The sequence below is a fragment of the Oryzias melastigma genome, linkage group LG8 (assembly GCF_002922805.2).
Source record: "Oryzias melastigma strain HK-1 linkage group LG8, ASM292280v2, whole genome shotgun sequence".
Taxonomy (NCBI): domain Eukaryota; kingdom Metazoa; phylum Chordata; class Actinopteri; order Beloniformes; family Adrianichthyidae; genus Oryzias; species Oryzias melastigma.
The window spans coordinates 2,142,334-2,165,591 of record NC_050519.1 but is presented as its reverse complement, the minus strand read 5'-3'; the positions used below and the strand labels follow the sequence as shown (position 1 = coordinate 2,165,591).

Sequence of the window (23,258 nt, the reverse complement as noted above, 5' to 3'; positions counted from 1 at the left end):
ACCATGTATTGCTGTAATTGGAAACCAGTATTTTTGTGCTGTTAATATTTCTTAATTTATGTATTCTTACATATACACCTTTTTATAAATTGATCATTCTAACAATTTGCAAAACAAATTTGTCTTTAAAAGGTGACTTTCTTTAAGCTGAACATGATTTAAAATATCAGATCTTTGAAATGTTTTTTGCAGGGGAACATTTCCAGATCTGTTTGGGGTGAATATACTTTTTTATGTGCCACAAAACACACAAAAAGGTAATACATAAATAAACAAAATTAAACAGTTTAAAGAAGTTACCCCAGGCCTAGATTAACCGTTTAAAGACCCACTCCAATGAAAATGGTGTTTTGAACACATTCTTGTGAGATTTTTCTAACGATGAAGGACCTATATTAAGAAATTTCAGCTAAAAATTGCATTTCCAAGTATTTCTTTATTGAATTAATTGTAAATCAGGAGCATTTGTGATGTAGAAAATAAGCTTGGCGGGCCACAGGTTCCCTGATTCGACCTTTCAGGAAGTGGGGCGGTGTTGCTCTACGCCAACGGTCCCGCCCACACACAACTCAGAAGTGAATTTCAAATGAACTCCCGCCACTCTGCAGAAACTATGTTCAGGAAAGCCACACAGATTTTTAGATTTTCCCTAAAAACAGTGTAAATATAATCAAAAGAACCACAGAGAAGGCTCTGAAAATAGATCAAAAGATGATCGGAGTGAGACTTTAAATACATTGTAAAATCAAGTAAAGAGGATACACTCATTTCATATGGATAAAAAGTCATTTTATTAATAAAACTATCAAAATAAATAAATATGTAGAATCTTGAGAGACAGTTGAACTTTAAATACCCATTTGCTTAAAAAACAAATTATTTATACATACAGTGACAGAAAAACAGCTGCGTTAGAGGTCAATTACAACACAATAAAATGTTTTTTTAGTAAAAGTCATAAACCACAGAGAAAGATGTTCATCTCCCCCTGAGGTTCTTCAGCACTGATGGTCGTTCAGCTCTGTTCCAGACTCGGGTCCTCACTGGGCTCTCCACACACGTCCTTGTCCTTCTTGTTTGTGCTCCTCTGCTCCTGAGATGGGAGGTAAAGCTGCATTCAGGTCACTAGTTTACTGTAAACATGCTACAGCCGCCGTGTGAGACGCCACCTTCAGAGCTGAAAGCAGCTTGTCCCTCAGAGACGTAATCTCCCGCTTCAGATAATGAACTTCTGAGTCTTTCACTCTCAGGGTGACCTAAAGGAAAAAGGATTCACACATAAACACACAAACTCACTGGAGAAATGTTGAATTTATGAGCTTTCCATGAATGATATGAAACCATTTGAGGAAGCTGACATGGAGAAAGAGTGATGCGTTCAATGACCGTATTTTGTCAAATGTGTGCAAACGATGAACAACTCCCCACAAACTGACAACTAAACAAACCCACATTAGTGCTCAGATTTGGAGAAAAATGTCACTGAGTACATTATCCTCACAAAATCCTAAAACACAGATTTGGCAGAGGTCTTCACCCAGACTGACCTCCATCTCGTACACGCCCACCTCCCGGCTGAGCGGCAGCGACTCCGAACACAGTCTGCTGATCTCTGCAGTCAGATGTCCACTCAGCTCCTGATCAGCAGAAGTCACAGTCAGGATGACAAAGACGACCTCAGAAGAAGACGCTGAAGAAGCTGAAAAAGCGACAGAGTCACCTGGTTTCTGCTCCGTAGGTCCTGGTTCTCCTGCTGGCACTGGCTCAAGGCCTTCCTCTCGGCGTCCAGCGCCTGGATTAAATGCCGGTTTTCCAGACATTTCATGGAGAACTGCTGGGACAGAACGTCCAGCTCCCGCTGGCAGGAGACCAGCTCCTCCCTGCAGACCAGGGGGGGGCAAACTCAATCACACAGGGGGCCAAAATCCAAAACACACCTTAGGATAAACATTTATTGAACACTCTAAAACTACATTTTTAAAACTGTAACTTTTTAACATAATTATGAACTACATAAATAGCATTACCAGTAATAATGATGGTATGAATGATGTAAGCTGAATTTGGCTGCTGAAGATGCTGAAACTGATAGCTGAAATTCCTGAAGCTAATAGCTAAAAGCACTGAAGCTGAAATAAATATTAGCTAAATGCCAAATTAGCCTAAAAAACTTGGGTTAGCTAAAACAGCTAGCATGTAGCTGAAATATTAGATAAACTCCAAAATAGCCTTAAAAATCTTAGTAAATGCCAAAATAGCCCAAAAAGCTAGCAGAATGTGAATTTTTAAAACTTTACGACCAAAACTTTTTAACATAATTATGAATAATAAAAAGGCATGAAATTATTCCAGAATAAATCAACTTAAACCTTAAATAACTTTCAATATTTTACTTTTCATAAAAATGTATTTTTGTCAAAATTATACAAGTTAGAAATGAGAACAAGATAACATCAGGCCATTAATAAAAATAAATAAAATGATCTGGAGGGCCAGATCCGGCCCCCGGGCCTTGACTTTGATACATGTGCTGCAGACACTCAGACCATCACTCTGAAGAACCTGAGATCTTGGTAAGCCAACGCCGCAGCAGTCGTACCTGTGCTGCCTGTACACGTCCTCCAGCGGTGAGTCTCTGCGCTCCGACCTCTGCTGGACCTTCTGCAGCTCCTCGCCGTGAGCCTTCTCGATGGCTTTGATCGCTGAGTGAGGACAGAGGATGAGCTTCAGAACTGCTCGGTTTCATCTGCCCCGATGGGAAGCAAAACCCTCACCGGTTGCCGTGGCGACGCTCTCCTCCTTCAGCAGTCTGTCTCCCTCCTCCAGGAGGCGCTCCAGCTCCAGTTGGTGCAGACACTGCAGCTCCTCCAACACTTTCAGGTGGCACTCCTCCATGAGGGCGAGGCCGCGCTCACATGTCACCTGCACACAAAGGAGACACGCCTTCTTCACATTTATGAAGATTATGACCAAAAAAAAGATTTAAACAAGAAGATCAAAGGTGAGATGATTCATGCGGCGGAGGCGGACAGTTTCAACGTTAAGTCAATGGCACAGAGGGGATCTGAAGTCCCGCGGCGGTCTGGTAGCAGCGCGATTTGAGCAGCACGGTGCAAATTGGGCAAGAGTTCAAATGTCTACATTTTTTCTGGTCAACCAATCAGGAACTCAGCTTTAGGCAGGTGACATTTTCAATATTAATCAATGCGAATGTTTTTGTCCTGAACTTCCACTTATTTCTAACGCTGTGTTCACACTGGACGTGGCGGCGCTGTGAAGCGGAGTGTGCGCGGTATCCGCTTCACCTCCAGTTCAGACCACTAATATTTTGGCGACGGTCAAAAGGCGTTTCTACTCAGCTACTTACAGCTTCTTCAATTAATTCGACATCATCCATCTTGACTTTAACTGCTCTCTCTCTCGTTGGTGGCGTTCTTAGCCACTCCCCTCCGTAGTCGACCCACTACATTGATCTGTGTGTATGTTTGTTTTTTGTGTGTTTATTTTAATCTCTATAGTCTGTTTGGATACAAAAATATGATCGCATTTGTCAATAGCGGTGTTTTATTGTGAAAAAATGATTTTATTTTGAAAATTGACTGTATCTTCTCAATTGTTGCTACGGACTACCGCCTTCAGGGAGGCGGATATCTTCAATCAAATTAGGACTTTTCCCCTCCTGAGGAGGCGAACGCTGTCGTTTCTCTAACTGCTGGTTAAGGATCAGCAGTGACACATTTTCATTTTCTCCACCTCCTGCTTGAGGCTGAACCCATCTAAGCAACAGCTGTTGTCATGGTAACGAGGTGGTTGGGGAATCATAAACTGTTAGGGAAAATGAAAACCTGACTTTGTCGTAGAGACGTAAAAATGGCTCCACATGTTCATCCGACTCAGACGTGACAAAAACTCAATGGTTGCTATGGACCAGTGCCTTCAAGGTGGCGGATATCTTCAACCGAAATGTGACTTTTCTCCTCCTGAGGAGGTGAACGCTGCTACTCCTTCAACTGCAGGTTAACCTGAATCCGGAGTGACTCACCTTCATCTTGTCCACCTCGCTCTGGTGCTGCTCCTGTACAGCTTTCCTCCTCTCATCAAACTCCTCCTTCTCCTTTGTGAGGACCTCCAGCTGCTCCTCCAGCTCTGTGACTTTTCCTCTCAGCTCTGAAGTCTGCAGGATCTCCAGGTTTTCCTCTGAGGTGTCGGGCGTTACCGAACGCCTGCGTTCAGCGCCGCTGTGCTGCTCCTCTGTGAGGAGCGTGGACATTCGGGCTCGGAGCTCCCTGTTCTCCTCAGCGAGGCGGGAGCAGGAGGCGCAGACTCCTACCTGCCGTCTGGACTGCAGGTGGAGGCGCATAAGAGCTTCAGCAGCTGCAGAGTCGACCCAGGAAAGGAACGGAGGACGCTCGGAAAAGTGAAGGTGGAGCAGCTTTCCAGCAGCCGGCTGCAGCTGAAGGAGATCAGAGGAGCAGGAGGAGGACATCTGCTCCAGCAGAGACATCTTGGCTGTCAGACGCTCCTGGTTGCTGTTTTCTTCTGTGGATCCGGGAAGGCTTTCCTTCATCCAGATGATGTCCGGATCTCCTGCAGACTGGCTCTCCGTCGCCTCCGTGTGGTGAAGCAGGGCGTGAGCCGCCAGCAGCATCTGATGCTCCAACATCACGCACTCCATCGTCTCTGCAAACAGGACTTCAGCCGGATCTTCTGGAGGAGCGGCCTTCACCCTCCTGAGCAGCAGACTCCAGAACTCTTCCTCACGTTTCAGCTGATTCACTGAAAGATGCTCCTCCTCCTCCTCCTGTCCTGCAGGATCTCTCCTGAACTCCAACCCGTCCGTGACCTCCAGGATCTTCATCACAGCTTTGGTCCTCGTCTTCATCCCCTTCACCACGAGCTGAAACTTCTCTTCATCAGACAATGTTCTGTTCCTGCTGTCTTCTTCCCGACTCTCCTCGTCCTGGAGCCTCCTCCTGAGGGCCTCCACCTCCACAGCTCTCTCACAGTAAAGGTTCTTCTCCTCTGTCAGCTCAGCGTTCTGGTTCTGGAGCTCCCTGCAGGTCAGCTGAGAGCGGTCCAGCTGCTCCTCCAGCTGCGTCAGCTTCACCTCTGCAGCCTCCAAACGCTGATGCAGATCTCCTCTCACCTCCTCAGACTCGTTCAGTCGCGCCCCCGCGTCCCTCAGGTTCTCCTGCAGCGAGCCGACCAGCCTCTGGAGGTCCAGCAGCTTCTGGTTCCTGCAGCTCAGCTCCTCCTCCAGCTCCTCTAACCTCACCGTAGCTCGCTGCTCCGCCTCTAGAACCTGATGCCTGCTGCTGAGCTCCGCCTTCAGCCTGGCGATCTCGCGGTCCGCCTCCGTCAGCTGGTTCAGCATCTCCTGGCTGCGCTGCTTCAGAGCGCCGTTCTGGGCGCTGAGCTGCTCCACCTCTCTGGAGAGCGACTGCAGTGTAGACTCTTCTGGATCCACACGGCTCCTGGTTTCTAGTTCTCGCAAATGTCCGTCCGTGTCGTCCAGCCAGATGCTGGGCAGCGCCGCCTCCAGGCGCAGCGGCTCCGGCAGGTCCTGGAGGTCCGGCTGCCGGACATCTTCATGAGTCGCTAAAGGAAAGGAGTCCGTCTGAAGAAAAACACAGAAGCTGGAATATTCAGTGAACTTCTCAGGCGGCAGCCTCACGGATCAGATTCTTCATCAGCTCAGATCAAACGTCCGCTGAGGTTTCAGACCTGCTGCTCGCTGTGGAGAGCCACGCAGAGCTGAGCTTCCACCGTGAGTCTGCGGCGCTCCGACTCCGCCAGCTGGACCTTCAGATCCTCCACCTGCAGCACAAACATCCCGTCAGCATCAAGCACCAGAGTCTAACCACAAGTTCGGCTGATCCCAGATCATCATACTGCCTCCACAGGCTGTGCTGCTGGCACAAAGCATGCTGGGAGCTTGATGTCTCGTCATGAAATCATTTTCATCTGATGCTCCAGCAGTTTCTTTAGAGTTTCTCACCGTCTTCCTGCAGCTCCTCAGCAGCGTCTCCGCCTCCGCGGCGTTGGCTTCGGCGGCGTCCAGCGGGACGGTTCTGTCCGGTCTGAGCGCGCTCCTCTCCACCAGCCTCCAGCACTCCTCGATCTCCTCCTCCATCCTCTGCTGGGACTTTGCCGACACGCCGACGCTCTTCTGCCCGCCGTCGTCCCGCCGCAGGGAGACCCCCAGCGTGTTCTCGTACCTCTTCCTCCGCTCCTCCCGCCTCCTCTGCCTCTCCACGTCCCCCAGCTCCAGGGAGCAGGGAGCCCGGTTTCCCAGCAGCCCCCCCGGCTGGCTCTGAGGCCAGAGCTCCGCCCAGTCAAAGGTTTTGTAGCGGCCTTCTCCTCGTTTTTCCGCCACGCTCTTGGCGGCGGGCAGAGGCGCTCTCCTTGCGGCAGAGTCCTGCGTCACGTCGGGTTTGGGGAGGACTTCGGGGGCGGGGCATGGAGCCTGCAGGGCGGGGACACTGAGAGCAGGGAGGTGAAGTGAGCGGAGAGGAAGCTGCGCTGAGCTCTGATTGGCTGAAGGAAAGGCTTTACCTGGCCACGTCGGGGGCGTTGGCCGGATGCACGTTCCTCAGCAGCGCCTGGATCCAGTTCCTGCGAATCCCCGCGGTCATGGCGGACAGCGTGACGGCGGCCTTGGCGGTCTGTGGCATTCAGACACTGAGCTCTCCTTCTAGCAGCAGAACAAACGTTCAGGCAGAGGTTTTCTTACGTGGATCTGGAAGCCGTAGTTCCTCTGCACCTCGTACTCGGACACGTTGAAGACGTTGGTCAGGTCGATTTCTCCTTCCAGGTCGGAGGTCTGCCGGGAAAGAAAAAATTAGAAAACCGGATGACGCTCCCGGGAAAACACGGCAGCTGCAGACCAGCAGAGAAACGTCACCTCCTCAGCCAGAGAGTCCCTGAAGTATCTCAGGCTGTCGGTGGACAACACGAACCAGAACTTCTTCCACTAGAGGGCAGCAGAGGACATTAAGCATCAAGCACCATCAGCCTTGGATCTCCTGATCTCCATGTGGATTACCTCGCCGTTTTCATCCAGCTTCACCATCCAGCCTTTCTTGAAGTTCAACAGATCCGGCTGGAAAAAGAGGAAAACTTCCTTTAACAGTTTAAACCTCGAGACAGATTCCTCTGACGGCACAGAGCGGCTCTGGTTTGATTTCATAATCCTAATCTGATCTGAGATCTTCTAATCTCAGGTTTAGATGCTGATTCACCAGATCAAACTGGACTTCTGTTGCAGAAGAAGACGTTCCCCGTCTTACCGTCATGACGGTGTCCGACGTGCGGCGGTCCAGAGACTTGGCTCTCCTTTGGGGAGGGGGGGCGCAGAGCTGGGCCGTGTCTCCGCATGACGGCAGCTTCTGCGGGAGGAGAAACCAAAGAAAGTCAGACGAGGCCATCCGGACGAGACGTCCGATGTGAGGATTATCCCCGCGGGGGGACTCTGGGGGTGGGGGGGCGTGATTCGTCCCAGAAAACTCTCTGACGGTACACAGAGGATTAAAGGAACAAATTTACATTATTTAAATCCATTGTCCACCGTCTTTATTTTAACATCAAGTTGCTGCGTGGCGGTTTTCTAAGTGTTCTAACCAGAAGCTGCGAGTGGGAGGAGCTTCTTCCGTGAAAAACTTTTCTCGACCTCGTCATGGAGGACTCAGACACTGAGAGATCAGGTTTATTTATGCTGAATGAAAGCGTAGGAGCATGTCTCCGTGTCTGGGTTCAGATCTCCCAGTGAGGAGCAGCAGCTCCTGCATCTGGGACATGCGGTGATGGGACGGCAGTACGGCAAGCCAAAGGTGTCATAAAGAGAAAGAGCGGGCAGGGCGGTGCCTCACCTGCACATGCTCTACAAAAGGTTATTTGAAATATTTAAATGTTGCCACAGTTTCAATACAAAAAAATAATTTCAAGTTTAATTTTGACTTTTGAATTTCAGATTTAATTTAGACATTAGGAAAGAGAGTCAAGACAAAATGTGCATTCTAGGTCGTACTCCCGACAAATTTGGTATTTTCTAAACTTTTCAAGCATTTTTCTCTCGTTTTTTTAATGTGATCAGAAACGACATGTTTTTAGCATTTTGTGTTCAAAGATGTTTTATTTTTACAAATAGGCTTTAATGAGCAAATTCTTTGATGTGTGTGAGTGTATGTGTATTGTTTCTTTAACAATGTCTAAACTGATAAATGTATAAAAAACAATATAATTCATTTGTATTTTTAATAAACACTTTTTGTAAAATTCTGTGTCATTTGAAATGATTGATAATTGATGAACTTAAAGATTACGTTCAGCAAAAAACTAAAAAGGTAAATAGAAAACTTCTCAATTCTCCCTGAAGAAGTTAAGTTCTACTTTTTGTGAAATCATTACATCTTTGAAGAATCATTTCTAGTGTTTTTTGGGGTTTTTTCCAGACTGATTTTTTCTTCTTCTGCCTTTAGAACAGCCTGAAAGGATCAGAATCTTTGGAGCTAAATGTTAAACTGGAAGACGTCACTGATGGATAAATAAATAAAAGAACCCCATTCGTTCATGACCATCAACCGCTTTGATGGAGAAGAATTGACTTCATTTCTTCATCATCTTTCTGTAGTCAGAGTGTTTTAAAAGGATTCCTGCGTGAACTTCCTGGAGTGAGAAAGATTCCTGAGCGGTTTTCTCTCAGACTCTACAGGCTTCAGCTGACAGCAAAGTTCATGAAATCGAGACATAAATCAGTGAATCTTTGAAAATGAAGCATGCTCCTTCTCAGTGTAGAGCACGGAGAAGGAGGGTGATCATCGGGGCTCACACACAGTTATTGGTGGCATAAACTCACTGGGAGAGGATTCTGAGACGTTCAGACTCTGAAATGAGTTCATGAGACGATCAGAAAACTATAAAGTCTGCAAAAGTTTTAAACTTATTTTACTCTTTACTCTTTGACTTCTGTAGAAAGAACTTAAGTAAACTGGTTTTGTTGTTCCTGTATTTGCTTGTTTGTTTGCAGGGTGGAGCAGCGTGGACGGCGCTCTCTGCACCTGACGTTTGTCCGGGTATCTCGGCGCTCTCTGCACCTGACGTTTGTCCGGGTATCTCGGCGCTCTCTGCACCTGACGTTTGTCCGGGTATCTCGACGCTCTCTGCACCTGACGATTGTCTGCGTATCTCGGCGCTCTCTGCAGCTGTCAGTGAGTTTGGGATGTTTCTGTAGGGAATCCCTTTCAGTGTTGGGGAGTTTCGGGGGAGAGGCGTTTGAATACCTGCTGTCATCTTCATGAATCCCAGCTCAGAACCACATTCGTAACCATGACGACAAACCTGCAACTTCAGCAAAGTGGTGGAATGAAAAGCCGCCCGGCCGGGCTGTGGCTGACTCATGTTTGCTCTCTGCTGATGGTATCACTCACAGACACCTGCTCAGGTTGGCGGCGGCGGCTGACCTACAGCCGTCATGTGATGCTGCGAAGCGTGTAAGCGTTCATCCTGATACACTTCTGAGGAATCCCTGAAGGAAGGCCATCAGGAGGAACGGCGCCGTGCGGCAGCGGCGCAAACGCCTTCAGGGCTTCAGAACCAGTTTGGTTGACAAACAAACAGCAGCTGAGTGATTCAGCGCCTTTTGTCCGCATGCCTCGACGTGCGGGAACGCGCCGCCACGCGAATCGCACCACCTGCTTCCCGAGTGACGAGCGGCGGCCGTGAAGGCATCGCGTCTGCCTGAGGACGTCATGTGACCTTCAGGGCTTCACGGCGGTGAGTCACAGCCGAGCACAGCTGTGGTTAACCCGCGTCAGCATTAATCAGCTCTGATCATCAGACCGTCACATCTGCTGCAGACGCTCCAGAACGTCTTCAGCTACAAACAGCTGCACGATCAGTTCAGGGAGTCGGGTTTGGCCGGACCGGTTCTTCAGCATTTCCTGACTTACATCAACAAATCTTTCATCACAGCAGGAAAAAAAACATAAAAACTGACTCTCAAAGATCCTCTCTGGCAGGTTGTCCTTAGAAACCAGGTTTCGTTTGGTTGTTTACTTTCTGTGTGTTTGTATCACTGAGATCTAAACATGTATTAAAGTGCTGCTATTATTTGGTAGTTTTCAAAAACAAAACATCTCCCACATGAACTCCACTGAAACGACCCGTTCTGCCAGAAAACATGAAGACTTCTAATGTTTCAGTGATCAATGCAAACATCACTTTTCACCGTCCGGATCCGGACCTCAGATCCGGACCTCAGATCCGGAGCTCGGATCCCTGCTGCCTTCATCATCTCCAGATGTCATGACCTCTGCAGTGACCAGCAGCAGGAATGCTGAACGTTGGATCAGACTGGTGACCGGCGGGGTTACCTCTCGTTTTCCGGGGCGACTCTCTGTCCTGCCCTGCCGGCACACAGCTGCCCCTCCCTCCTGCCCCGACCGCTGAGGCCGCTCGGGAGAGCTGTCCCACCTGAAACAACCACAAAACCAAACTGTGAGTCTGATATAAATCTGCTTTTACTGGAGACTCCTGGAAACATTTTACAGACAACACTTCCATGGAAAACCGGATTTCAGGAAAATTCTCACTCAAGTACTTCCCTGGATGGTTTTTATATTGTTGTGATAAAATAATGAAACATACGATCAACAATATTCAAAAAGTTGCAGTTTTCATAAATTTCTCTAATAACTAATTTGAGGACGGAGATGAAAGAGGAGATAAAATGCTAATAGACATCAAAGGATTATGACAGATGATAGAGATGAAAGAATTATAAAAATGACAGAATAATCAACATCAAAAGATATTAGAGATAAAGACATTTTTAAAATGACAACAATTGACGATAAAGGCTGATAGAGAAAAATGACATAAATAATAAATAATAAAAATAAATACATAGTAAATAATTATAAATGACAATAGTGACATAAAAGAATCATAGAGATTAAGGAATTTTAAAAACGACAGAAAATTGTCAAAAAAGGGATAAATAAATGATGTAAACAACAGAATAACTGACATAAAAAGAGGATAGAGATGAAGAAAATATAAAAAACAACAAAATAATCGACATTAAAGGATAACGGAGATAAAGACATTATAAAAATATATAAATCAATAGAAAAGAATGATAAAGATAAAATAATAAAAAAATGATAGAATAATTAACATAAAAGGATGATAGGGATAAATGAATGGTAAAAATGATAGAATAATTGACATAAATAATAAAAAAGATAAAGAAATCATAAATACAACAAAATAATTGACATAAACAGATGATAGAGATATAGGAATGATAAAAACAACATAATATTTAACATAAAATGATGATAGAGATAAAGGAATTATAAAAATGACAGAATAATCTACATTAACTTTTAATGTACATCGTGTTTGGCTGTGGTTATTTGAAGGCGCTATATAAATTAATTAAACTTAAACTTAACTTAAACTTATTACAGGTCGGTAGAGATGAGCAATTATAAAAACTAAAATAAATTTAAAAGAGTTATAAAAATGACAGGAAAATCAGCATAAAATTAAACAAGAGAAAAAAAGAAATGTAATAAATGACAATACTGATAAAATGATGATGGAGAAAAAAGAATTAGAAAAATGGTAGAATAATCGACATAAAAGATTGATAGAGATAGGAGAATTTAAAAAAGACCAGATAAATGGCATTAAAATATATTGTAAATGACAGAGAATAAAAAGTGACAGCTATAAAAGATGATGAGGGTGGAGTCATTGGGAAGGTTTTTTTCTGGCTCCTCCAGAGAGAATCAGGATTCGGGTCTAAAGAACACGACTTTCCAAGTTTTCTACTGACGTTCTTGAAGCAGCTCCTGATGCCAACAACAACTGAGGACGTTTGTTTTCAGCTCAGAGCCTTTGAAGGAACTTTTGTACAGGAGGAGGTTTGTGTTGCTCCATTTGGATGATCCCAGAGCCCTGAAACAGAGGTCCTCCTCCTCCTCCTCCTCCTCCTCCTGCTCTCCCTGACAGCCTGTTTGCACTGAGGTCATGAGAAAACGCACACAGATCTCATTACTGCAGTCTTTTGGAATTTCTGACCTTATTTGGAAGGAAAAGTATTTTTAAGTTTTTGTTTCCCAAAAAGGCAACAGCAGCGAGGATTCTGAGTCGACTCCTTCAGCCGAACTCGAGTTCCTCTCAGCTAAATTTAAAAGAGCGGCGGGGTGATCTGTGGCGGGGGGCTTTGATCTGGCGTTCAGCAGCGTGATGGCGGTGCAGCTTTACCCCGGGGGCGAACGGGGAGGCGCTGCATGTCCTCTCTGGTAATTGTTTGCACATTTCCCCTTTAAACGCTCTTAAACCGCAGATTACATGCGAGCAAACATCAGAAAATAAAAAGCAGATCAGGGTCTCTTCACACATCTCTGACCTTCTCTTCTGCTCCGCCGGGCTGGTTGGGCGGCGAGCGGCGCCGAGCGGGTCCAGGATGGAGGATGACATGCCTGCAGAGGGAAGGAAGAGTGGAAGTGAAGCATGTTTGTGTGTTTAAAATGTCTGCCAGAAAAACCAATCCCCCCGCAGCCAAAAACCCAAAGTTGTCTTCATCTTTTCATCACATAAAACCTTCCAGAAAACATCTGAGCTTCATTCGGATCTGAAGAGACGTCATGTTCCGTCTCTGTGTTGATAAAACTCCCATCAAAGATCTTCTGGATCAGGAACGTCAGAAGCTGTTTTTGTCTGCAGGATTATTTTCAAAGCGAGCGAGACGATCCCACGGACAGAGCAACCGGCTGGCTGTTGCCGTGGAAACGTCAACAGAGGCTCCCCAGCTTCAACTGCAGGACGGTTGATGAATCCGAGTTTGGGCCGGGCCGCTCTCTGATAGCAGTGATGTCATCGTGGGTCAACGGCACCAACGCGGCGGGATGAGTCCTGTTTGTGGAAACGTTCTGGGATTCAGATGAAGGCAGGAATCCTGGTTATGGAGGAAAACGGAACCGAAAGGAGGAAAACCGAAACTGAAAAGGAAGACCGAAGACCTGTCAGTGACAAACTGAACAAACAAAGAGTTAAAGACAAACTCCTACCACCTTTTCATCTGTTTTCAAAGGTCTTTTGTGTTTTTTTCTAAGACATAGTCTCTGCAGAGCACCAGTGGTTCATTAGAAATTAGTTAGAGACTGTGGAGCAACCCCGGCCCCACTTCCCATCACCCATCTGTTTACAGGCTCTCCCACTAGCTTACAGCCCCTCACAACCCCAACCCAGCAGATAGATCCAGATTCCAGTTCAGACCTGGAACACAAAGATGTTCATGGATCCATTTGCGGGCTGCACGGTGGCGCAGTGGTTAGCGCTCTTGCCTCACAGCGAGAAGGCCCCGGTTCGAATCCCGGCTGGGACCTTTCTGTGTGGAGTTTGCATGTTCTCCCCGTGCATGCGTGGGTTTTCACCGGGGACTCCGGCTTCCTCCCACCATCCAAAAACATGCTTCATAGGTTCATTGGTGACTCTGAATTGTCCCTAGGTGTGAATGTGAGAGTGGATGTGTGTGTGATTGAGGCCCTGAGACAGACTGGCGACCTGTCCAGGGTGTACCCCGCCTTCGCCCTTCAGTAGCCGGGATAGGCTCCGGCACCCCGCGACCCCGAACGGGACAAAGCGGTCAAGAAAATGGATGGATGGATCCATTTGTCTGCAGGTGGATGATCAGAAAGGGGCGGAGCAGGGAGCTTGTGGCCCCGCCCAGTGCATTTCATACAAAAAAACATATTTTTTTAAATGGCATTTTTTTGTCTGTTCCTGATTCATGTGAATAAAAAAAAAAGAGAACTAAAAAATGCATTTTTAAGGTAAAATTTTCTTAATACATTCAGAAAAATGCTACAAGAACGTGTTTCTTTAGTTATCTAAACAGGAAGTACCGAATATCTTCCAATAGTGGCCGGTCTTTTACCTCTCTAAACCAAGAAAAGATAATAAAACTCTAATGACCGAGCATTCTAGTAGTACCTGAACGCATCACTCAAGGATGAATCAGTGAGACATGAAAAGAGTCTCACGATGGAATTCGTGTGTGCGTAAGAGGTGATTCATGTATTTTTTAAATATTTTTGTGTGCAATTAGTTTCAAGCTGTTGTAAATTTAAGCTGTGCATGTGTATTTTGTATTTTTTTTTACTTATATACAAACATATTATATGAGTCAAGAATATGAGTCAAATCAAGAATTTCACACGTACAAATAAAAAGTTATGCACAAATCCTAAATATAAGCCAGTAGATTTTTGACAACCGAAGGCAATACAGCTACAAGTCATGCTAAAGCTAACACGACAACGACAGACCATTAGAGAATCAGAGATGGGCGGGGCTTATAAACTGGACCTGCAGAGCACGATGACGTGAAACTTCTGAAATGACGTGGGACTTACACCAGTTGACCAATCACACAATTCAACAGCAATACCTCCTTTCGACCTGTAGGGGGCATCATACATACTGTAATTTCAAGAATTTGGAAAGTTTATTTTAAATTGTCCAAATTTTGCCAACAGAAATCACTTTTAAAGCCCCATTTATAGACACCAACAGTCAAAAAATGTGATTTACTGTTTGGTTAGCCTTTAAGCAATCATCGGACAATTATTGAACCGTTCTTGCTCCTACTGTACATTATTGAAAGGCACAGATTCTGGGGGCCCAAAGGGATCTGAGCCCCCTGTCTGTTTTATGTAGGAAATGTGGTGAAAAAATGCAAATATGATGATAAACTACCAAAAGCTCCATAATAAACTCTATCGTAAACATCTGTCTTTTTATGCAGCGAACAGAGGTTCAATTCCTGGCCTGTCTCCAATAAACGCCAGGGCTACTATTAGGAGGTATTTGGTAGGGGTGATGATGAATCTGACAAACACGGACCAAACACAAAATCTGAAACAGTTTGTCAGATTTAATGCCAAATTAACTCATTAAACTGAAAATAGGGACAATTTCACTGGGAGTGAAATATGTATTTTTCTACAGTTCATTTTTCACTTTTTAGAGTTCAGTGGCCTGGTGGTAGAGTGTCCGCCCTGAAACTGGAACGTCGTGAGTTCAAATCCAGAGTGGAGTCATACCAAAGACTCCATGTTTGACACCCAGCACAGGGGTTGGATGAGGGGAGTTAAACCATCAGTGCGACTGTGTCTGCAGCTCACCCCTCCCCCAGGGGATGGGTCAAAGGCCAAGAACAGATTTCACACACGTTCCTGACAACTAATGGGTTTAAATATTCTTTTCTTGTCTGAAGTAAAATAATATTTCTAAAAAGAAATCCCTCAGACAAATGTAACCTGCTTTTGTTTACTGTCATTTTTCATGTAAACTGAAGAGGTCCATCCTGACAGACGACAAAAAAACCTCCAAACATCAGAGGAGTTTCATAAACTCACAGTCACGAACATCTGAACCTGTTTTTCAGTCACTGAGGAACAATACAAAACTAAAGAATATTTGTTTCTGGAACATTTGGGCTTTTATTTTATGATAAATGACGTTAAAATCAGTGCTCAGCCTCATCCCAGCCGCTCCAGCTGGCAGAGCTCAGTCTCCTCATCTTTCTGAAACCATCCAGCTGATGTCATCAGGGATGGAAATCAGACTGAAAATCCTCCAGAAGATTCAGCTTCTCTTCATCAAGTTAATGATGGAGAGTCTCCATTTGATCGATTTTCAGAGCCGAGTTCTCATTGTTTCCAGAGGATCATTCATTATGTATCTTTTTTATTTTAAATCAGGGTTGTTTGTGTGTCTGAAGCCTTCACGCTGATCTCAGGACGACGTTAAATTCCTCCTCCAGTTGCATCTTGTCATCAAAGAGGCGTAGTGGAGCCTCCTCCTGTCGCTGCCGCAGTGACGTAAACATGTGATCAGAACAGCCAGCAGATGTTCCTGTCAGCTCCAAACAGGATTCCCCGAGGTTTGCTCCGGTCGGAACATGTCGCTGAAGGTTCAGGGAAGCTCCTTCCTCTTCTTCCCGACTCCAAACCTCCAGCAGATGAAGGTTGTCTGCTGGAGCTGCTTCTCATTTCAGGAGATGATAATCGATCACATGATGTTAACGTGTTTTTTCAAACATTAAACTAGATGTTATGACCAGCAGACGCTCAGATTTAAAGTCCTTTTATGTTCCTTCTGAATCTACACTTATTCCTGATTTAACATCCAGCGTTCTGAGGAGCTGAAGCTCTCATCTGAGGTGACTTCCTCTGACAGATCGGGCCTGAGCTCCAACCGAGCCAGATCAGGACAAACACGTCAACTGGTTTCTGAAGGTCTGTCTGGGACGTCCTGTCTTGGTTTCATGAACATGGGGGGTAAACAGAAGCAGAGGAGGTCTGAGCCGCTGCAGGAAATCCCTGGAAAACCTCGAACCGGTTTCGTTCTTTGTTTGTGTTTCAACGTTTCAGCAAAGTCCAGGAAATGTCCCAATTCTACTGAGAAGATCTCCATGTCTTATCCAGATCCTCACGGGTCTTAAGTTTAGTCACCTACAACTCTATGGGGGAGTTCTGCCAGTTTTTGGGGTGTCTGGAGAGAGGAGTGGCTTCATCTTAAGGGGAGCTCGGGTTGTCTGTGAAGCTCGTACCGCCACCTCAACGGTACGATTGTGGTGCGTGTGTTTTGACTAATTGACGTCACACACACTTGTGTCACACAGGTGATGCTGTTGTGTTAGTGAGATTCTGCACACACAGGCTGTGAATGTGATCCGTAAGTTTTTCAACTATTAATTTCTAAACCAACATGGAAAAACAGATCATTGTTTTTTTTGTTTTGTTTTTCCTTTAATTAATTAAATCAAAAATGGAGCAAACAGATAACCAAAGATCAATTTTGTTTTTTGTGATTTCATCTGAGACATGGGGATCACCCGAAAGTAGTTTTTTTATTTTTTAAGCTGAAAAACCTTCGAACAAACAAATGAGACACGGACTGAAACCGTTGAAGGAGTTCATCAGATTAGACATTTTTGTGTTTGGTTACTTTAAAGAAAGAGCCGCTCGATGAAAATCACGTCTTTTTATCGTGTTATTTTATTGTTTTATTGCTTTTACGGTTTCTCTCATTTTATTGTTTACTGGTTTTATTTCTCTGTTCAGCACTTCGGCTGCGTCTGCTATTATAAGTGCTTTACGAATAATTGATTGATTGTGTTTTTGTGGCTTTTTTATAATGATGGAAGTCATAAATAAAGATAATTAAGCTCAAACCGGATTTTCTTTATTCAAACTGTTCGACGATATGACAAAAGAAATTGAGTTTTAAAAAGATCGAATAGGTGATGTAGAAAACACGCTGGGCGGAGCCACAAACTCTGTTCCCAGGAAGGAAAAGGGGGCGGGGTTCCTTCACGTCAACGGTCCCGCCCACAACTCAGAGGTGAATTTCTAACGAACTCCTGCCGCTCTGCAGAAACTACGTCCTAGAAAATGTTTTTAGATTTTGACTAGAGCCCCTTCATCTTTATGAAAAGACCAGCAGCAACACTTTGAAAATACAAAAGACTAAAATCTCTCTGTGATGCTTCAAAGTTTTACCCTGGAAAATATTTTTTGTCCCATTTGATTCAAATGTTTGAAAAGGGGAAACTGCAGAGAGCGTCTCCATCTCCGCTCAGACGGTTTGGGTCGCAGTAATGAGTCAGACAGCAGGAGGTGCAGACGGTCGTTACAGAACCTCTCTGACCCGGTCCAGAACTCCAGCAGAGAGGAGGAGGAGCCGCTCCGGGCTCGCTCTAAGAGTCTGCAGCTCGGCTCTAATGATGCCTGTGGGGTCAAAGGTCAGCGCGTTTTCCTCTCGTTTCCGTCGGCGTTTGTGTTTTCAGCAGCAGAGTGACACGCCCCCAAACCAGCCAATTAGGACATCGTCTGGACAGGAAGTGGACATGAAAGCGCCGCGTGTGTTTGTACCTGCAGGGGTCCAGTCAGGGCCGGGGGGCTCCGCTTTGGGAACCGTCCAGGGTGGGGTCGGGTCCGGCGCTCCGCACTGCGTCGGGTCCCCATCCGAGCCTGGAAAGGTGGCCCCCGTCGCCGCCATCTTGGCTGGACTGGGCTCCTGGTGACGACCAGAAGAACACGATGAGAAACTATTTTTATTTATTTTTATTGGTTTATGTAAAGATTGTTTTGCTTTTAGGCAGGAATATGTTGTTTGTAATTATAAATGTCCGATTTTATTTCATCTTTGAGACCAAATCAAACAAAAATATAGACAAATCTGTAATAAAAAAATGTATTAAAAAAAATAAGAAATTATTAATTAGTTTTGACAGAAATTTTTTTTTTCTGAAACAATGAAGCTGTTTAACTTCACAGATAAAACAGTGTAATTAACATATGTATGCTTTTATTACAGATTTAAATCAGTGTGATTGACAGATTTATGGATTTTTGTCATAAAATTACGTAAAAGTACGTAAAAGTTCCCTGAAGTCGTGAAGGTTTTTACTCTTCCAGAACTTTTCAGATTTTCCTCAGAAATGTTCATTCTGTTTACTTTGAGACAAAAAGGTTTAAGATTTTCCTCCATAAAACAGGAGTTTTGTGTCCATTTGTGTAGATCTGAAGGAGTTTCTCTGCTACCTGATTGGCCACAGGTTCCACTTTGCGTTTCTTCTTGAGGTTCTGTTTGTTGGTCCGCAGGAAGACGCAGAGCTGCTCGTTCCACCTACGGGACAGACGGAGACAGGTGAGAGGCGGCGGCTCTGAGGACGCTCCTGAACGGCGGTGGTGGCGGCGGCATACGGACCCGTTTATGATCTCTCTGCTGTCGCCGCGGATGAACACGTCCCGCTCGGGGGTGGCGACGCAGAGCGAGTTCTTCTGGCCCGTCCGGGGCTCGGCGTCGCAGATGTCGGTGCAGGCGTTCATGTCCACGGTGCCCTGCGGCAGCGTGCTGGGCTGCAGGAGGAGGAGTCACAGAACAGATGAGGGCGGAGCAGAGAGGCATTTGTGGCGCGGAGCGAAGCGGCGGGAATGAAGGGATTAGTTTTGAGGGAGGGGGGTGCATTAAAGGACACACTAAGCCCAAATCATCTGCTGCGGTTCTGCAGCATCTGGCCTGATCCGACACGGGATTACAGATGAGCGGCGCTCACCAGCTCGTCCAGCGCGAAGCTCAGACCGCCGTGCTCGAAGAGGATGAAGAAGCGGCGCTGCCATTTCTGAGCAGAGACACAAAACAGTACTTGAAAAAATAAAGTCAGCAAAAAGTAAGTAATGACATTTTTGACCATTTTTTTATAACTGAAAATATACTTTATTCTGGTATATCGTGATATATATCATTATTGTGATACGTAATGATTTATATCCTGATATACAATGTTTTTCCATATCACTCAGCACTACATGAGGGAACACCAAAGTCCTCCAGGACTCACCCTGGAGCGCTGCACCGGGTTTCCGAAGTCCGTCCCCTCAGGAGCCAGACACAGCCAGCCGGCATAGACGGGCTTCGCCTGAAACATGAGTCAGCAAACAGTCAGTCAAACAGGTGGTAAAGCACCTCTGAGGAGGACACAGGGAATCCCCAAAACTTGATGGGACCGGAAAACTTCAGATTTTTAAAGCTCGGATGAGTCCGTGGAGCTCAGCTCCAAAAGCCACGCCCCCTCAGAGGAGATTTTGGAAACAGAGGCTTCAGATCAACATGAAAAATGGCTTTTTAAGACATAGAGGTTAAAAGTTTTTTTTTAATAAAAACTTGTCATATGGGACCTAAAGCGAGTGCAGTAAATGTACAATATCGGAGCTAAAACTGGCCCGACGAGCCGCCTGTGCCGAATGTTTGTCATGAATCCTGCAGCAAACAGCAGCTCAAGTGTTTGTAAAGATGAAGCCAAAGCTGACTGTGAAGGACAGGTAGAACACCTGAGAGGAAAACGCAGAAACACTGATGAAAATGCTGTTTTTGACATGTTCTAATGATGATGGAGGACATAAATAAAGAAAATTAAGCTAAAAAAATGCATTTCTGAGGATTCATTTATGAATAAAGACATAATATGACAAGAAAGTCCATTTTAATCTCAATTTTGCCACAAGAACATGTTAAAAACACAATTTTTTATTGGAGTGGGTGTTTAACGTCACTGAGAATCGTTTCTTTCTGCTGACACAATAAAAGTCTCCTCGACTTTTGACCATAACTGACTGAAAAGCACCAGAAAGGAAACCTGGAGAAGCCCAGCAGCTTCCCGAGTGCGGCCTGCAGGTTGAGCAACGCTGCTGAAATTACAGTGCAGGGTGGTAGCAGGCAGCGGGACACAGCCTGATAACATGTTTTAACAATGCGAGGCATGTAGGAAGTCGCCTCCATCGCCTCCGTGCACCTCCACAGGAGACCGGCTCCTAAGGAGACATGGATTCACTCTGCTCGGGGATAAACGCCGGCGCTTGGCCGACATCCAGGCAGCTTTCAGCCGAGCGGCGAGCGCGGAGTGATTCATCCACTTCATTTGTGATGGGAAGAAAAACAGGAACTCCTTCCTTTCTTTACAAGACAAACATGGATGAAGCAGAAGTCCAGATTCTCAGCTTTTTTTACTCCACAAGTCCTCAGCTCTCAGATTAAACTTCAGGATCTGAACGGATCTGCTTATGTGCTGCTGCATCAGTTTTAATCTAATTATGTAATCCATCTGAAAGACGTCTTTGTCTGAAAGATCGCTTTGATCCTTGGAAACTTTAGGCTCATTTACCGATGAGACTTTCACTTTAGCCGACTCTTCACATTTGTTTGACTCATTTGTGTCACAAAAAGAGATGCAGGCGAAGCTCCGGAGAGTTCTGTCATTGTTTGTCACTGTGACAAACATTTAGGCTGTTTTTGAGTCTCTTAAAGTTCCTATTACGGTAAATGTCACAGACCGGCTTCCCGACTCTGATTTGATCCTTAAGTGGCAACAATTGTGACAAAAACATGTTTTTTTACAGACAGCTCTGATATATAAGATCACATTTATATGAAATAAAAAAAAAATAGAAAAAATATAAACTAAAGTTAAACGTACAAAAATGCTGAATATTTTTCATATGAAAGCAGGAAAATGTGGATCAAAAACAGAATTTAAAAACGCCAAAACAGCTGAATTATAGTGGAATCAGCAAACATTACAGTAAAAAATGAAAATAAAGTTTATTACAACAAAAAATGAACAGAATCACTCATAATTATTCAAAATTCTGAAAGAAACGCTACTAAAATAGCGTTTCTAAAATCCATTCTAGCAGGAGCTGAACAACACTAATGACATGTTCTGTCAAATGTTTCACTGAAAATTGGCTAAAACGATTCAAAACAATGATTAAAAGGCTGATTTTGATACTTTAAACTGGCATGAAACCTTAAAAATTACCTCAAAATGCACAAAAACAATGTATATTTTAATAAAATTGAGGCTTATCCATAAAACAAAATAATCCACATTGGGATTAAATAAATCTAAACTTTTACTTCATTTTAAGCAAAACTTTTTCTAAAATTACAAGAAAAATTTATTAAAATGCTGAAACTTTATTGTTAAATATATATATGATGCAACAGATAAACAGCCTGAAGCAAAATGAGGAGACACAGTTGGCGTCATCCTCCAACTATCTGAGTCTCCATTATAGAAAAAATAACTTCACTCCTATAATAATTCAACTTTAACCTTAATAAATTTAACAAATGTACTTACAGTTTTTTTGTATTAACCTATTTATCATTATTTGAATAGTGATTTACATTTTAATGGTCATAAATAGCCTTTAGGTTACAATAATAATATAAACTAATATTTTTCAGCACATTTTATTCACTGTTTTTAAATATTTTCTTAAAAAACTATAGTTTTATTTGGAAATTTTAGTCTCTAACGCCAAAAATATTTCATTATTATATCATATATTTTTTGGAATCAATAATTTATGATTTTTTAAAGTTTATTTAAACCAAAATTACTTTTTAACATAAATTTAATTGAAATTTCTGGTGAAAATTCTCAAAACAGCTCATATTGCTACAAAAAAATATTTCAAAATAAAGTATTAACGACAGGAGGCACGAGCCCCAACAAAGATCTACTTTTTGGTTAAATTCCATCACACAAAGTCGGAAAAAAGTAGCCGAACAATTTCAAGAACCCGCTCCCACGCCGGGAACCCGCTAACATTTGGGTTTCACGCAACGGTTCGGTCAAACGGGCCGTTTTCCCGTCCCTTTCGCGGGGCTTTTCGGGTCGGTCACTCACGCGCTCCATTTCCAGCTCGTTGAGCAGATGCAGCTCGCGCGACTTGAAGCAGTTCTGACATTTGTTTCTGTTGAAAATGTTGGCCTGGAACCGGCTGCAGGAACCGGAAGTCTTCTCCCCGGCCATGGCTCGCTGCTTCGCGGTGAAAGTTTCGGCCTCCGGCCGCCCCGCTGCTCTGCCGCTCCGCTTCAACTGAGCGGCGGAGCCCGGAGGAACATCTGTCAAACCGAGGACGCCTGTAGCCATGGTCACGTTGTCTGACGTAACGCAGGACAGTCCGACATCCGGTTGTGGCTTTCAAAATAAAACAGCATAGATCCTCAAAAATATTAAAACGAGAATAAAACAATTTCTCGGGGGAATGTTTTGATTAGTTTTACTTAACTGCTATTTAAAGTGTGGTGATTACATTAAAGCTTGAATACTCAAAGCTTAAACTTTGAAGAAAGCTTTGAATTTAATCGACTTATTTATTAATTAATTATGTATTAGGGTTATTCTAAAGAAAACTTTAAACACCAACAAAGAAAAAAGAACAAGTTAAACGTAAGCTTTTTGAAAAATTAAAAAGGATTTGTTGATGTTGTGCGCTCAAAAATCATATTTGCGGCAGCACTTCCTGCGAACACCTTCAAAATAAATTACCATCCTCTGTTAGCAGGATGTAGAGCTCCACGGATTTTGTAATAAAACTCTTCAGGCAAAAATTATTTTTCACTGGTGTAATTTCTGGAAAATCACATTATTAAAGCTGTTAATTTGACTTATCAAATCAACTTTACATATTTTAATCAAACCTAATGTCAAATAATAGAAAAAGTATAAATGTAGTGTCTGAGAACAAATATTTGCACAATTAAAATCCACAACAATACAAGTTTATGAGAAACAGATGCACAAAATATTTATCTGTACAGGTTAAATAGATATGCTGTGATCATTTCCATGACTTTCCAGGTCCTTCTGCTTATGCTTCAAATGA

General features: G+C 44.2%; 1 protein-coding gene across 1 annotated transcript; it reads right to left on the bottom strand.

Moving 5' to 3' along the window:
* Positions 1-767: 767 nt before the first annotated feature.
* On the bottom strand, positions 768-22,558 carry LOC112146365 (myosin phosphatase Rho-interacting protein). Its single transcript, XM_024272152.2, has 22 exons — positions 22,277-22,558; positions 19,424-19,501; positions 19,139-19,204; positions 18,790-18,941; positions 18,624-18,708; positions 17,952-18,096; positions 12,419-12,491; positions 10,371-10,470; positions 7,290-7,388; positions 7,046-7,102; positions 6,905-6,973; positions 6,734-6,823; positions 6,556-6,665; positions 5,999-6,482; positions 5,725-5,817; positions 4,043-5,617; positions 2,775-2,922; positions 2,600-2,702; positions 1,721-1,880; positions 1,548-1,637; positions 1,170-1,256; positions 768-1,093 (listed from the first exon to the last, which is right to left on the bottom strand). The coding sequence occupies exons 1-22, from the start codon at positions 22,520-22,522 to the stop codon at positions 1,016-1,018; spliced, it is 4,188 nt and encodes a 1,395-aa protein (XP_024127920.1). The 5' UTR covers positions 22,523-22,558; the 3' UTR covers positions 768-1,015.
* Positions 22,559-23,258: the final 700 nt, after the last annotated feature.

Excerpts from the sequence above, each read along its gene's own strand:
- LOC112146365 (XM_024272152.2), bottom strand. The coding sequence starts at position 22,522 with ATGGCTACAGGCGTCCTCGGTTTGACAGATGTTCCTCCGGGCTCCGCC. Across the intron at positions 18,942-19,138 it reads GCTTCGCGCTGGACGAGCTG|CCCAGCACGCTGCCGCAGGG; the intron begins GTGAGCGCCGCT and ends CTCCTCCTGCAG. Across the intron at positions 2,703-2,774 it reads GAGCGTCGCCACGGCAACCG|CGATCAAAGCCATCGAGAAG; the intron begins GTGAGGGTTTTG and ends GTCCTCACTCAG.